General features: G+C 43.2%; 1 protein-coding gene across 1 annotated transcript in view; it reads left to right on the forward strand.

Moving 5' to 3' along the window:
* Positions 1-2,653: 2,653 nt before the first annotated feature.
* cse1l (CSE1 chromosome segregation 1-like (yeast)) overlaps positions 2,654-15,474 on the forward strand; it is a 28,677-nt gene continuing 15,856 nt past the window's right edge. Inside the window, exons 1-8 of the mRNA XM_055652551.1 lie at positions 2,654-2,786; positions 9,930-10,025; positions 11,547-11,689; positions 12,780-12,881; positions 12,962-13,107; positions 14,424-14,514; positions 14,672-14,779; positions 14,862-14,954. Coding sequence (XP_055508526.1) covers positions 9,941-10,025; positions 11,547-11,689; positions 12,780-12,881; positions 12,962-13,107; positions 14,424-14,514; positions 14,672-14,779; positions 14,862-14,954 — 768 coding nt within the window. The 5' untranslated portion in view covers positions 2,654-2,786; positions 9,930-9,940. The remainder of the gene's footprint in view (positions 2,787-9,929; positions 10,026-11,546; positions 11,690-12,779; positions 12,882-12,961; positions 13,108-14,423; positions 14,515-14,671; positions 14,780-14,861; positions 14,955-15,474) is intronic.

The raw sequence follows: 15,474 nt of genomic DNA on the forward strand, positions 1-15,474 counted from the left end.
AGACTGGAGACTAGTCTTGTGCCAAAAATCAAGTGCCAAGGGGGATGAACCAGGGAGTAGCCTATTTCCCAGGAACCTCCACAAGATAAACATACTTACATTTTTTAAATTCATATAACATCCCTAAATGATGGGTACAAATTACTAAATAACGTGGGTGAATGGGGGACTGTACCTGCACGCCAGGAAGCACAGGCAGGACTGATGGTGGATACCAACCAGCGATCCAGCATACTAACACTATCATATACTCACTGGGGAAAAATTTCAATCTTACCAAGCCAATTAGCCTACAAACCTCTACATCTTTGGACTTTGGAGTTGCTGCCTGACCTAGCGAGTTACTCCAGCACTGTATTCAAGTCAAGATTCTAGCATCTGCAGTTCCTCGTGTCTACTTTTTCCTGAATTTCGTTGATTGTTCCACACATTTCGCAGTTTAATTAAACTTGGGATTTATGAAAATCAAGGACCAGCCTCTTCCAAAGATTTCCCTGTTGTATCATGCTTTGCTTCTTGTTTGTTTTGTTTTTGTTTTTGTTTTTAAGCAAATTCTACTCAAACTTGTGCAATCTGTCTGCTGGAAGTGCAATGGTACCAATTGCAATGGAGCACCATCATCTGTAAGTATCATTATGCTCTTTCTTGATTCAGAAATATAGACACAGTTTGTGTATCACAATCCTGGGCCAATCAATTTAACAGGACTGTGGGATAAATTTACAATGTCGTCAGCATTCGTGCAAGATGATGGTTCAGGATCTATCCAAGACCACTCAGAGATGGACATTCGGGTCAGCTGCCACCAAATGTTGTTCATGTATATGGTGAGTATCTTTCTCTGAATAAGCTAAGAATGACATGTTGAGAGAAACAAGGAACTGCAGATGCTGGCTTACAAACAAAGACATAAAAAGCTGGACTAACTCAGAGGAACAGACAGCATCTCAGGAGAGAAGGAATGGGTGAAGTTTTGGGTCGAGACCCTTCTTCAGACTGAAAGTCACTGGAAAGAGAAATGAGAGATATAGACGATGATATAGAAAGATATGGAACAATTGAATGAAAGATATGCAAAAAAAGTAACAATGATAAAGGAAATAGGCCACTGTTTGCTCGGTGAGAACAAAAAGCTGAGGGATGGAGGGAGGGAGAGGGAATGCAGGGGTTACTTGAAGTTGGATAAATCAATATTCATAGCCCTGGGTTGTAAGCTGTTTTTGGTCGGGTTCCTTCTTCTGACCGATTGTGTTGTGGGGGAGGTAGAGAGGGGGGGAAATCTGGAAGAGAAATTGAGGTAGGACAAAGCTTGGCAAGTGATAGGTGGATACAGATGAGGGGTGTGGGTTCTGATCTGATTGGCAGATGGTTGGACAGAGATGAAAAATATGAGATGAGCATAGCAGAGGTGAGAATTGTGAAGCTGGAGGAAGGAATAATGGGAGGAGGAAATGGAGATGTTTTGTGTAAGAAGGAACCGCAGACGCTGGTTTAAACCGAAGATGGACACAAAATGCTGGAGTGGCTCAACGGGTTAGACAGCAACGCTGGATAAATGGAATTGGTGATGTTTTGACCCAAAACATCACATAGAAACATAGAAAATAGGTGCAGGAGTAGGCCATTCGGCCCTTTGAGCCTGCACCGCCATTCAATATGATCATGGCTGATCATCCAACTCCGTATCCCATCCCTGCCTTCTCCATACCCCCTGATCCCTTTAGCTACAAGGGCCACATCTAACTCCCCCTTATATATAGCCAATGAACTGGCCTCAACTACCTTTTATGGCAGAGAATTCCACAGATTCATCACTCTCTGTGTAAAAAATGATTTTCTCATCGCGGTCCTAAAAGACTTCCCTCTTATCCTTAAACTGTGACCCCTTATTCTGGACTTCCCCAACATCGGTAATAATTTTCCTGCATCGAGCCTGTCCAACCCCTTAAGAATTTTGTAAGTTTCTTTAAGATCCCCCCCCCCCCCCAATCTTCTAAATTCTAGCGAGTACAAGCCAAGTCTATCCAGTCTTTCTTCATATGAAAGTCCTGACATCCCAGGACAAAGCTTGGCACATGGTAGGTGGACACAGATGAGGGGTGTGGGTTCTGATCTGATTGGCAGATGGTTGGCCAGAGACGAAAAATATGAGATAAGCATAGCAGAGGTGAGAATTGTGAAGCTGGAGAAAGGTATAAGGGGAGGAGGAAATTGAGATGTTTCGTGTAAGAAGGAACCGCAGAAGCTGGTTTAAACCGAAGATGGACACAAAATGCTGGAGTGGCTCAGCGGGTTAGACAAACGGAATAGGTGATGTTTTGACCCAAAACATCACGTATCGCTTTTCTCTAGAGATGCTGCCCTGTCCCTCTGAGTTACTGGAGACGCGTGGTTGAGCAGGTCAGGTGGCATCCATGGAGGAGGATTGCCCATGTGCCACACATGCTCTGGGTGCTGCTGTGGAAGGGGGATGGATGGATGCTTCAACCAGCTGACCCAACATGGGCCTCTGTGGAGGGACATGAGCACAGCGCGCATGCGTCAGGCGGAGGGCAGGCGTGGCCACAGCGCGCATGCGTCAGGCGGAGGAACCCCAGCTGATGTGCGGCCGAGCCGGCGCATGCGCAGTGCTGAGCGTCGGAGCCGGCCGAGCGTGCGCAGTGCGCAGGCGCGACACACACAGGGAGGGGGAGCGGCGGCGCGCGCATGCGTGCGGCGGGCAGCGCGCCATTTTCCTTGTGTTTGAACTGTCGGTGTCTGCGGCCGGAGGCGCGGGGACGGAGCAGGTACCGCGGGGCTGGGTGTCGGGGACCGGACACGGTCGGTACCGCGGGGCTGGGCTCGGCAGGGTCGCGCTCGTTTGCCGCGGGCGGACGGCGACTGAACTGAACGTGAGGGGGGCGGCGTGTTTCATCCTGAGGCGCTGATGGCGGCCGGTTACTGTGGGCCCGGTGTGTGTGTGATCCGGGGCAGCGGCCTGGGGCGGGTGTGTGTATGAGAGGGGGCCGTGTGTGTGTGACGGGGCCGTGTGTGTGAGGGGGGGGGGGGGGGGGAGGGGCCCTGTGTGTGTGACGGGGCTGTGAGTGGGGGGCGTGGTGTGTGATCCGGGACGGGTGTGTGAGAGGGCCATGTGTGTGTGAGTGAGAGGGGGCCGTGTGTGTGTGACGGGGCCGTGTGTGTGTGAGTGAGAGGGGGCCGTGTGTGTGGGGGGGCCGTGTATGGGGGGGGTGGGGGTTGTGTGTGAGGGGGCCCTGTGTGTGTGTGTGAGCGAGGCGGCCCCTGTGTGTGTGACGGGGCTGTGTGTGGGGGGGCGGGTGTGTGATCCGGGGCGGGTGTATGGGAGGGGGTGTGTGTGAGTGAGAGGAGGCCGTATGTGAGTGGGGGGGGGGGGGGGGGTGAGTGTGGTGAGGGGGGGCTGTGTGAGTGAGAGGCCCTGTGTGAGTGTGGGGGCCCATGTATGTGTGTGAGGGGTCCTGTGTGTATAGCACCGTGCTTATCTCGCCAATGCCATTGGCCGAGGCTGCTGTCAATCAGCTCTGTTTCCCTCCGCATGTTTTCGTGACCTGCAGGAGCAGGGCCTGGTGTGGGATGAAGTCTTGCAGTCTCCCCCTTCACTAACAGCACTCTTACACCCACATCCAGTGCGGGATGAAGGCTCAGCCTCTCTCTCCTTCACCATCAGCAGACTTACACCCACATACATGCGGGATGAATCCTTGCAGTCTCTCCCCTGCACTATCAGTTCCTGCTTCAGCATTCTTGCACCCAAATCCAGTGTAGAATGAAGTCTCAACTTCAACGGCTAGGAAGAAGCCATAGTTTCTCTCTCAATATCACTGCCTGCTTCCGCATTCTTGCACCCAACTCTAGTGCTTGATGAAGCCTCGGCTTCTCCCCTTCACTATCAGTAGTCTTACACCCACATACAGTGCGGGATGAAGCCTAGCAGCCACTCACTTTCTGCTTGACTGCTGTCTTTCTGCTGACTGGTTTGCATGCAACAAAAGCTTTTCACTGTACCTCGGCACACGTGACAATAAACTAAACTGAACTCTCCCCTTCACAATCATTGCCTGCTTTACCATTCTCATACCCAAATACAGGCTGCCCACGCAACTCTATTTTACAATGCATGGCTGGCGGGAAATGAGTTGGAATGACCTCGGACTGAATTTACAATAAAGCAAAAACTACTCGAAAGAATCAGGTCAAGCTACATGCGGAGAGTGATAGAGGGAATTAGTGTTCCCACATCTGGCTGATATATCTGTACCGAGGTCCCAATAAGGCCAGGTTTTGTTCTCTGATGCATATTAATTAACCAAAATAGAAAAGGCTGGGAAGGTCAGACAGCATCTGCAAAAAGTTAACATTTCAAGCCCAAGATCAAAATTGGGAAATTAAGAAAATTTTTCAGTTGCGGGGTTAGAACAAAAGGAATGCATCTAATGCTGCATCTAGAGGCGCATTGATTCCTTAAGTCAAATTTACTAAAAGTGGGCTTCATGAGTGGAGAAGGAAAAACACACATACAAATGGATAACAGGCAGAACTGGCCAGGTTTAATACAGAAAAAATATGTGAGTTAGCAAAGTTAGAGAATTTGACAAAGTCTGAGAGGATGTAAGGTGGCTTGATTCAATCAATGCCACCAAAGAGAAACTAATCATCCCTCAATCCCCGCTTGACAACATACACATCATTTCTAACTCTGATATTGCGTACATGTGCTTGTCATCAGAGCACAGTGAAATTCACCTTTGAGATAATACAAAGGAATATAATTCAATAGAATTTAGACAATGGTCTGTGCTGACATCCCTACTGTTCAGACAGCCTGTTTGTAATATTGCCCAGTTTGAGCTTCAGCATTACATTGGCATTGTATTGATGTGCTTTTTTTTATAATCCCAAATATATTTGCTCGTAATGCAGAAATATTTTATCCACTATTCTGTTTGTTTATCCTTGTATTTTTTTGATTTTTGCAAGTAAGCTGACTACATTTGCATAGTCAGACTCTAAATATATGCTACTTTACAACAGTACTAATATCGGGTTATAGTTGCATTGATTATCGTAAAATCAATATTATTATTAACTGGATTATTGTCTTTCTATACATCTATTAGCACCTAAGGGGAAAATATTAATACTTTGAAGATGGATAAATCGAGGAGGATTATTGTAAATGGCAGGGCAGGTTTGAATGGCAAAGGGGCCTATACCTCATAGATAATGGAGTTGAAAAGGGAATTTGAAATTAGCAAATCTGCAATAGGAAATGTGGTCTAAGCATAATTTTAAAATTAGGAGACCAAAAGCAGTTTTGGTTTCCTAATTTGATGAAGGACATCCTTGCTATTGAGGCAGTGTAACATAGGTTCACAAGGTTAATCCCCGGGATGGTGGTACTGTCATATGAGGAAAGAGTGGGCTTGTATTCACTGGAATTTAGAAGGATGAGAGGAGATTTTATAGAAACGTATAAAATTATAAAAGGACCATTAAAAATGTTCCCAATGATGGGGGTAGTCTAGAACCAGGGGCCACAGTCTAAGAATAAAAGGGAGGCCATTTAAAACTGAGATGAGAAAATACTTTTTCACCCAGAGAGTTATGAATTTGTGGAATTCTCTGCCACATAAGGCAGTGGAGGCCAATTCACTGAATGAATTTGAAAGAGAGTTAGATAGAGCTCTAGGGGCTAGCGGGACCAGGGGGTATGGGGAGAAGGCAGTCACGGGTTACTGATTGTGGATGATCAGCCAAGATCAAGAAAATTACTTCATGTTCTTCCCAGCAAAATACATAATTACTTAGAATTAAACTTGATTCAATTGTCTGCCCATTTCCGTACATAAAAATGTAAAATAGAAAAAACATTAAAGGAAAACTTGAATAGCAGCTGTTTAAATAAAACATACATAGTTAACATTAAATATATATCCCCTTTAAGACAATAGAAGTGGCCCCACTGGGGCTAACGCAAAATTGAAGATAGTATTGTGTCAAAGTAAAAGGCCTAGCCTCGCCAAAATAAACAACCTGAGGATTGAGGAAATTTCGGAAAACTAATAAATTGATGAAAGGAGAGTTGATTGCGTAAGTGATTTACTGAGAATAGGTATTTGGAAAATGTTATGAAATATTATTTCCCTTTAAGAATAGGTATGTAAAGAGGAAATAGAATTATGAAATATTAACGAGCCTGCACCGCCATTCCCTTTCAGTATCCCGAATACATCCCCTTAGAAGGGCCACATCTAACTCCCTCTTAAATATACCATGAAAACTAAGAAAAGAGAGTGAGATTCATCTGTGTGTGAAAAATTAAAAGAAAATCCTTAAGCTGTGACCCCTTGTCCTGGACTTCCCCAACGGGAACAATCTTCTTCACCGAAATACCCCTTAAGAATTTTGTAAGTTTCTATAAGATAAATCTTCTACCTGAAAAACCAAGTCTATCCAGTGGTATAAAAGTCCTGACATAGCATCTGGAGGTATTCTCCCTCATGGCAATGTTTTCAAGAGAGATAAAAATTAAAAGAAAAGGGCACGAAAGACTTCACCGAAATAGAGAAGTAAGATAGATAAATGACCTGAAACCAAGTAGCAGTGGTAAAAGAATAGCATTGGAGGTATTCTCTGCATGTTTTCAAGAGAGAGTTAGATAGAGCTCTTAAATATAGCGGCGTCAAGGGATATGGAGAGAAGGCAGGAACGGGGCACAGATTGTGGGATCAGCCATGATCACAGTGAATGGCGGTGCTGGCTCGAAGGGCCAAATGGCCTACTCCTGCACCTATTGTCTATTGTATTAATGGGTTGGAAAGTTGACAACTCCCTAGAACCATGATCTTTATTTCAATGCTTTGACAGGGTGACTAATAAATCTAACTCCACACTTTGGGAAAAACGGAGAAAGAAAATGGGACCTACACACTGTTTAGCCTGAACTTGATAGAATAGAAAATGCTATGATCTGTATTAGTAGGGGGAAGGTTATGGAACAATGAAATAAAAAGGGTGGTTGGCAAGGTTAGACGTATTTATGAAAAGCATAACATGTTTCTTTTTATTTTGAGGTTGTTGGTAACACAGTAGATAAGGGTGAACAAATAGATGTGATGTAGTTGGAGTTGTGGTGGCCACGGCCTGGAAGGGGTAGTTGCCAAGCCGGTTCCTTGCACACAGGACCCGGCAGACCGCGGACTGGAAGGGGGAGCCGGCCACTATTAGTCCCCCGAAGACCCTAGACTGGTCGAGTGTAGACGGCGGTGCTAACAGACATGCCCTGGGAGGAGCGAGACATACAAGAGAGGAGACTGAACCAGGTTCTGGCCCACTGTACCCTTGAGGTCGGCTGCCCCGGGGAACAAAGGTAGGCGGACGAGGTGAGGGATAGAAATAAAATGCTGGAGTTACTCAGCAGGACATGCAGCATCTCTGGGGAGAAGGAATGGGTGACGTTTCAGGTCGAGATCCTTCAGATGAGGAGAGGGATGTGTGTTCTCTGGTCGATCCACATATCCACGGAAGGCAATGGCTGGAGGCCCCCAGCAGCCTGGGATGGGCAACGTTCATAATAACTAGAGTGGACTGGACTATAAAAATGGCACCAAAATATGATGCCCGTTGCATGTGGGATCAATTAACTATTTCTGTATACTTGCTAATCGGGGATGTGCATGGGTATGGCAATACTCTACTGGTCTGTTTGTACGAAAAGAATCTCCAGGTGCGTTTGCATTTGACATGATAAAAGCACAATTGTTACCATTCAGAAGATCTTTGAACAGGAATCCCACATTGTCATGAAATAAAATCATTATGGGTTGGAAAGAAGTAATTGAGTTTGGGATCTCGATTAACGCAAGGAGTCATGGGTTTTGTCAAAGGTCATTTGGATTTTTAAAAAGCGAATGCAGCGCTGTATAAACTGTGTATAAATTGTTGACTATCTACCAAGGAATTAATCTAGAATTCTGTCAACTCTAGCTTCCTTTCTTGTTCTGCTGTTCACACACGAGTTACATGTCCCAGTTCTAGTTCAGTCCATTAATCTGCAATTATGAGATATTCAAGAAGTTAAAGAATTTATTATTTTCATTTAATCCTTAATGTGTTTGCTACTGGAATAAGAAGATATTACTTGTGTTTGAAACATTTCTTATCTTTATTCATAATTTATGTGTAAAAATATATTTAATCTGAGGCAGGCAGCGACTGTATCAGTGTGATGTGGGCGGATGCTACCGTTAAGGCAAGGATTCACCTCAGAGGAAAACTGAGTACAAGGTTGACCCTATGAAGGAGCCGCCAATCCGATATAAAACATTTATCTGCAAAATGCCTGCCGTTTAGTATTGGATAGATTGAGTGGAGGGTCTGTGTTGTTTCAAGTCAGCGGTGGTTGCGGTGTGTTTCCCCCAGCCACCGCCCAGTGCACGTTGATCAGCACAGTTCGCCAGCCCTTGTTAGCAGAAGCTCTTTGTGCAGGTGTTACCCGAAGCCCAAAGGTTTTATGGAGGTTCTGCGTTAGAATCGAGCACGCAGCGAGTTAGCGAGAGGGCTGTCAGATCAGATCAACCCAGGTTGTCGAGTGGCTGAAGGGCAGATTTTGATGGGTTGTTATTAAACTGTTCCGCCTGTGCGGCATCGCCTGCTCTCTCTTGCTCCCTGATCCCCCACCCGAACTGTCGACAAAGTGACTGAGAAAATGCTCCCACTCATGTTATCGGTTGGCTCCGCATTTGCCCACTCACTGGGGTGGGCGGCGCCTACTTCAAAGAGAGTGAGAACAGGTCCCGTCAGCTGGGGAGCTGCAACCCACTACTGAGTAAAGTTCCTAGTTTGGCTGCGGTTCAAATAGCTGCAAATTCTCATAATTATCACTGCCTGGTCACCCGGACCTGGCTCCAAACTGTGTGCCCTGACAGACTGGAACCAACCCCAGAGGTTAAAGCAACAGCATCTTTATTTAAGCCAACCCACCTCGAAATTTGAACCAGCCTGTTCAAATCCAATTTGAACTTTCCATCCTTTCCAACACAGTACATTATCCTTGTTTCCTTCAATGCAGGAAGGTTGTTTAGATAGCAATGCAAGGACTGTCACAATTGGTTGACCACACAACTTGTAATTTGTGTAAATCAATGTCGAATTTGAATGGCTGTGACTCGGGGATTAATGCCAGGGATTTGATAATTGATAGGTTCGTTCCAGACATTCTTGCATTTTCAAGGCTGGTGCTGTGTTGAGTCAATACTTTGAATAGATACAATTGTGGATTTGTGCAGCCTGCAGCACGCTGTGGCCTACTGCTGACACATTTGACGGATACATTTATTTATAAATCTAATTGAAATGAATACGCAGGTCCGTACAAACACAGTGGCTCAGCTGGCGAGAATGTTTATCCCGAATGACCCTTTACCTGGGCATGCGTAACTGTAATACCAAACTCGCTTATTAGTGCATGGATTCAGCTGTTCACATTCAGTGATTTGGGTGGACAAAATACTATTTCCAAGTTTGGTAATGGTAGCAATGTGAGTTGTGTGGAGGGTACAACGAGGCCTTAAGGAGAATTGACTAACTAAGTCAATTGGCGAGAGGTGGAATGTGATGGAGAAAATGAAGTCATCCACTTTGGTGCAAGAATTAGAAGAGCAGAATATTTCTTGACCTCAGAAAAGCAATGACATGGAGAAGGTGGCTCATTTGTGCTGTGGAAGTAGTTTCATGGAAAAATCCTTATTTAATCTGAAGGCTAATAAGAGCACATGCAAACATAGTGTCTTTTACAATTCATGTCTTTTTTGTTATTGGAAATAGCCTGCCGTGTAAGTTCTTGCAGTCTTTGAAAGTACAGGATTTTTATATGTTAAGTATTAATTCCATGTCATTAATATTTTCTATTTTAGAGTTTGTGATCATGGATCTCAGTGATGCCAATTTGCAATCCTTGTCTGAATTTCTGAGGAAGACTCTTGACCCCGACCCTGCAGTTAGGAGACCAGGTAATTAGTTATCTTAAAACCAAATTGAAGTCTGTTGTGTCCATTCTTAATTTATGCATTGTTCTTCAGAAAAACTGACCACTTATTTCAAAACCGCCATCCACATAAAAATATATTACGATTACACTGTTTAGTGTTTCAAGTAAAGTTTACTGAAATTAACCGCTGTTAAAAGTGTTGGTCTCGGCCTACTGAGTGCAAGTGAATTGCTGCTTCACTTGGTAAGGCTGTTTGATCCCCTGGATGGTGGGAAGGGAAGAGGTGAAAAAGCAGTCTCTTTCCTTTCCATCATCCAGGGATGGGAAAATGTTGTTGCAGGCAAAACACTAAATCACTTGCACTTCAATCTCGTGTACAGCATTTTGTGTTTACAATATGGTATTTAAATTGGCAGGATGTGACTGGTGGTGTTCTGCAAAGATCGGTATTTAGGTTGCAGCTGTTTGTTGTATTGATAAATAGTTTAGATGATGAACTAGAAAACTACGTAAAACATGTTTTGCAAATGAGATACCACTCCTGCCCCAGGTATTTAACCTTGCAGCCGCAGGAGAAACAACACCTGTCCCGATACCTCCTCCATTGACTCCGTCCAAGATCCCCGACAGTCCTTTTGGATGAGGCAGAGGTTCACTTGCACCTCCTCCAGCCTCATCTACTGTATCCGCTGTTCCAGGTATGCAGGACTCCTGTATATCGGCGAGACCAAGGCAGGCTCGGCGATCGTTTTGCTGAACACTTCCACTCAGTCTGCCTTAACCTACCTGATCTCCTGTTTGTTAAACACAAACTCCTCCTCCCATTCCTACACTGACCTTTCTGTCCTGGGCTGCCTCCACTGTCAGAGTGAGGCCCAACACAAATTGGAGGAACAGCGCCTCATATTTTGCTTGGGACAGCTCACAACCGAGGGGTCTGAATATTGACTTCTCTAACTTCAAGTAACCTTTGCTTTCCCTCTCTCCATCCCTCCCCCATCCTAGTTCTTTTACCAGTCTGACTGTCCTCTTGGTTAAATTTTATATTTGTATGCTTCATTGACACATTTCCCTAGCTAACAATGATCTATTCTACATGTTCCTTGATCTTCGTCCATTTTGATGTCTCATTTTGACCGCACCTTTCCATATCTCTGTGTCTCCCTCTCCCTTGACTCTCAGTCTGAAGGTCTCTATCCAGAGATGCTGCCTGTCCTGCTGAGTTACTACAGCATCTTGTATCTATTTTAAAGAAAGGCAGAATTATTGCAATACCAAGACCAAGAAAATTGGCAGAGGTTTGCCAGACATTTCTCTCTGGGACCAATGAAATCTCAATTTTTGCAGAAAGAAATGAAAGGAGAAATTGCTAAATAATAGAGGATAGAAAATAGCTGAGTTTACTTGTATATAATACGTCAGAGGCAGATGCAGGAATCATTTAAAAAAGACAAATAGAATGCTCACCTCTTTTCTGGGAGACTGGACACGAGGGAAGTTGTTTTTCTAAGTACATAATTAAATCAAACCGCTTGCTTTTCAGCTGAGAAGTTCCTCGAGTCAGTGGAAAGAAACCAAAATTATCCATTGCTGCTGCTAACTCTTGTTGAAAAGTCTCAAGATAATGTCATGAAAGTGTGTTCAAGTGTAACTTTCAAGAATTACATCAAAAGAAACTGGCGAATTGTAAGTAAGCTGTGGGAGTTATGTCTTGTCTTAATTATACAGATGGTGTTCAGATATTACAGTTCCCATGGCAGAAACGGGGAAATGACTGCCACAAGAAAAGAAGATAGAAATTCTTGACGTTTTTATTTCTTGGATGTGCTACAGTTTTTGTACTGAAGCGAAGGTGTAAATAAGGGAGTGAACTTCAACTTGTGATGGTTGATATGATTTCCATGGAGTTCAGTAAGGCCTGTGACAATACCCCACAGGGAAGGTTGGGTAATTCGTAAATCTGTTGATTACATAATATTATTGATAGTTAGACTTGGGCTACAGCATGATTTGATCAGGTGGTAAGTTGGGCAGATAGAATTTCATTCTGATATGTGTGAGGTTATGCATTTTGTGGGGGGGAAGTGAGATCAAATAAGGGTAGGACTTGTACATCAAGAGTCCTTTGCTCCTTGTTTGTTGTGTAAGTCCAATGATACATGAAGGAGGCAGCATAGATAGATAGGATGTTGAGTAAGTTGCTTGTTTTATTAACCAGGACATATGAAGCTTTGACCACCTTCGTGTAACATTGGTTAGGCCAAAGCTGAAATATCATGTGCAGTTCTGGTCACACTCAGATAGTAAGAAAACTGGGGAAAGCAGATATGTTTGAGACATGAAGGTGCAGGTTTGATGATATGAGTATGAGATTTAGAAGGGATCTGAAGAACATTTTCACCCTGAGGGTAGTTGAAAATCTGGTACTCACTGCCTGAGAAGGTTGCAAAGGCATGTACTCTCACAATATTTTAAGCAGCATCTGGATGAGCACCAAGGCTCAGTAGGCTATGGAATGAATGGTGTTAAATGGAATTGTTATCTAGCGGTGTTTGGTGGTTGGCATGGATATGGTGCCGCGGATCAGGTTCTGAGCTGTATGACACTATTAATACCTTCTCAAGGCATCAAGAATAGGAAATGTTTGTCAAGTTTTAATAATCTGAAGGTAAAAAGGAATAACGAAGTAATCAAGTATTTTTAAATATTATCTTTAACAATGCAATAATGATAATCAGAGTTACTACCACCTGTATGTCTGTTATATATTTTTCAGATTGAAGATGAGCCAAACAAAATATGTGAAGCAGACAGGGTAGCTATTAAAGCCAACATTGTGAATTTGATGCTGAGTAGCCCTGAGCAGATTCAGAAACAGGTAATTATTTAGCTTCTACATGTACGAAAACAATTATGATGTACTATTCTAGTTTCTTGCTCACGTATATTCTTCTGCAGTTGAGTGACGCCATCAGTATAATTGGACGCGAAGATTTTCCACAGAAATGGCCCCATCTTCTAACAGAAATGATTAACCGTTTTCAAAGTGGAGATTTTCATGTAATTAATGGCGTACTTCGAACAGCGCACTCATTATTTAAAAGGTATTTGTCTTTTCGTGCATGGGTGGTGGAGTTAGGTTGGGGGGGGGGGGTGTATATTTCAGTCCCAGTAAACTTGGGTGGCTGCAATTTTTTTAAATTATTTGTTAATCTGTGTCCTCGTATTGATCTCACAAGGCAATAGATCAAAACTTATGATTTAGTAGTTCTTATAAATTCATGTCCAGCTGAGTGAGTATTTTTGTTCATCCTGAAATATCCTTGAGAAAGTAGAGGTGAGCTCTCTTCTTGCATCACTGCAGTCCTCTGTTGTTGGTCAGAGAGTTCCAGGATTCCAACCCAATAACACAGAAGGAATGATGATTTGTTCCAAGTCGCGATGTTGCATGATTTGATGAACTTGCTGGTGGTGACATTTGCCGTCTTTATTTGGCCTTGATGGAAGAGATTTGGATAATCCTGATGTGTCAGTCCAGTGCATTTTGCAAATGGTACACTATAGTAATGATATGTCAGTGGTGAAGGGAATGAATGTTGAGGATATTGGATCACTGTCAATCAAGTGATTGCACTGGTGTATCTTCTTGACTTGTTGGAACTGCACTTATGCAGTGATGTCCAAGTGACAGACATCCACATTGCAATTGCACCAACATCTACATTGCAGCCTGTTGACCTGCATTTTTTCCCCCTTGATTTCAAAAACGTTTTACCAGTGTTTTCTGACTGTGCACTCAGCGTTGATATTCAGGATAGTCACTCTAGTTTTGTCTCTCGACTTCAGCTGTTGTGCCCATGTTTGGATTAAGATCGTAATGAAGTCTGGAACCAAGTGTTATTTGTGAAGTTGTGTAGCTTATTTAAGACCATTTATTTATCTCATGGGCTGTACTGATTAATTTTGTACTAGAGTTGAGTACTCTGAAGGAGAGGTGCATGATTGAGACTCAACTATTCAGATCAAAATCTGAATTTCAACTACATGGAATTTTCTTGGCCACCCATCTTAACATTCTATTTCCTGAGCCTACATTTAAAGTAGTTTGACACAAAAAAAAACTGGAGTAACTCAGCAGGACAGGCAGCATCACCGGAGAGAAGGAGTGGTTGACGTTTTGGGTCGAGACTGAAGAAGGGTCGAGACCCGAAACGTCACCCATTCCTTCTCTTCAGAGATGCTGCCTGTCCCATTGAGTTACTCCAGCTTTTTGTATCTATCTTTGGTTTAAACCCACATCTGCTGTTCCTTCTTACACATCTAAAGTAGCTTGTTGAGAATGAAAGATGTTTAGGTGTTTTTGGTCATTTATGCTTTCCATGGAAACATAAATTTATCTCTTAATTTGTCATGCTATTAGGTATCGACACGAATTTAAATCAAATGAACTGTGGACTGAGATTAAACTGGTATTGGACGTTTTTGCCGAACCCCTGACTACACTCTTTAAGGTGACTGCACGGTGAACATCATAGTAATGGCTACGATTTCAATTTTCTGAATTGGATTGATGCCTTGCTTTTGATTTCAAACTTGACTTTCAATTGAGATTTGAGCACTGTATGTTTATTGTCAAATATAATGACTGAGATATAAAACTTTTTGCAGACTACTATTGAGCTGTGCCACACACATGCCAAAGATGTAAATGTGTTGAAGGTCCTCTTCTCATCCCTTGTTTTGATTGCCAAGTTATTCTACAGTTTAAATTTTCAGGTAAGTCTCCAATGATCCGAGCTGCAGTTTATGACCTGCCTCCAGGTTAATGTGAAGTTAATATTTTTTTTTTTCTCACCAGGATTTGCCAGAATTTTTTGAAGACAACATGGAAACGTGGATGACAAACTTTCATAGTTTGCTCACTTTGGATAATAAATTGCTACAGACTGATGTAAGTGACAGTTCCAGTTACGCGCAGTTAGAGATGTTTAAGCAGAGGTTCACTTGTGCTTTGAAAATCTGTATCTGAAAGAGTTTTGCAACGCACAGTGTGCACTTATAATCATGTTATTCCTCAGATTATAGGACACTGAGGTAAACACCTATTTTCTTGTGTTCCAAAACTGTTTTGTATTGTCTTTGCTATTTACTGAAATGCTATTGTGATTAAGTTTACTTTATGCAGTGTCCTTCACTCATCCATGCCACCTTTGGTAATGTTTGTCTATAATTAGCCTACAATGAAAATCAAATAGATTTTATACAGATGAATTGAATAGATGTGTCGGAAGGAACTGCAGACGCTGGTTTATACTGAAGATGGACACAAATTGCTGGAGTAACTCAGCGGGTCAGGCAGCATCTCTTGAGAAAAAGGATGGATTTCTGGTCGGAAGAAGGGCTTCAACCTGAAATGTCACCTATTCTTTTTCTCCATTAGTTGAATAAAGTCCGATCCTTGTCTCTTCTCG

This window comes from Leucoraja erinacea, chromosome 21 (genome assembly GCF_028641065.1).
Source record: "Leucoraja erinacea ecotype New England chromosome 21, Leri_hhj_1, whole genome shotgun sequence".
Taxonomy (NCBI): domain Eukaryota; kingdom Metazoa; phylum Chordata; class Chondrichthyes; order Rajiformes; family Rajidae; genus Leucoraja; species Leucoraja erinaceus.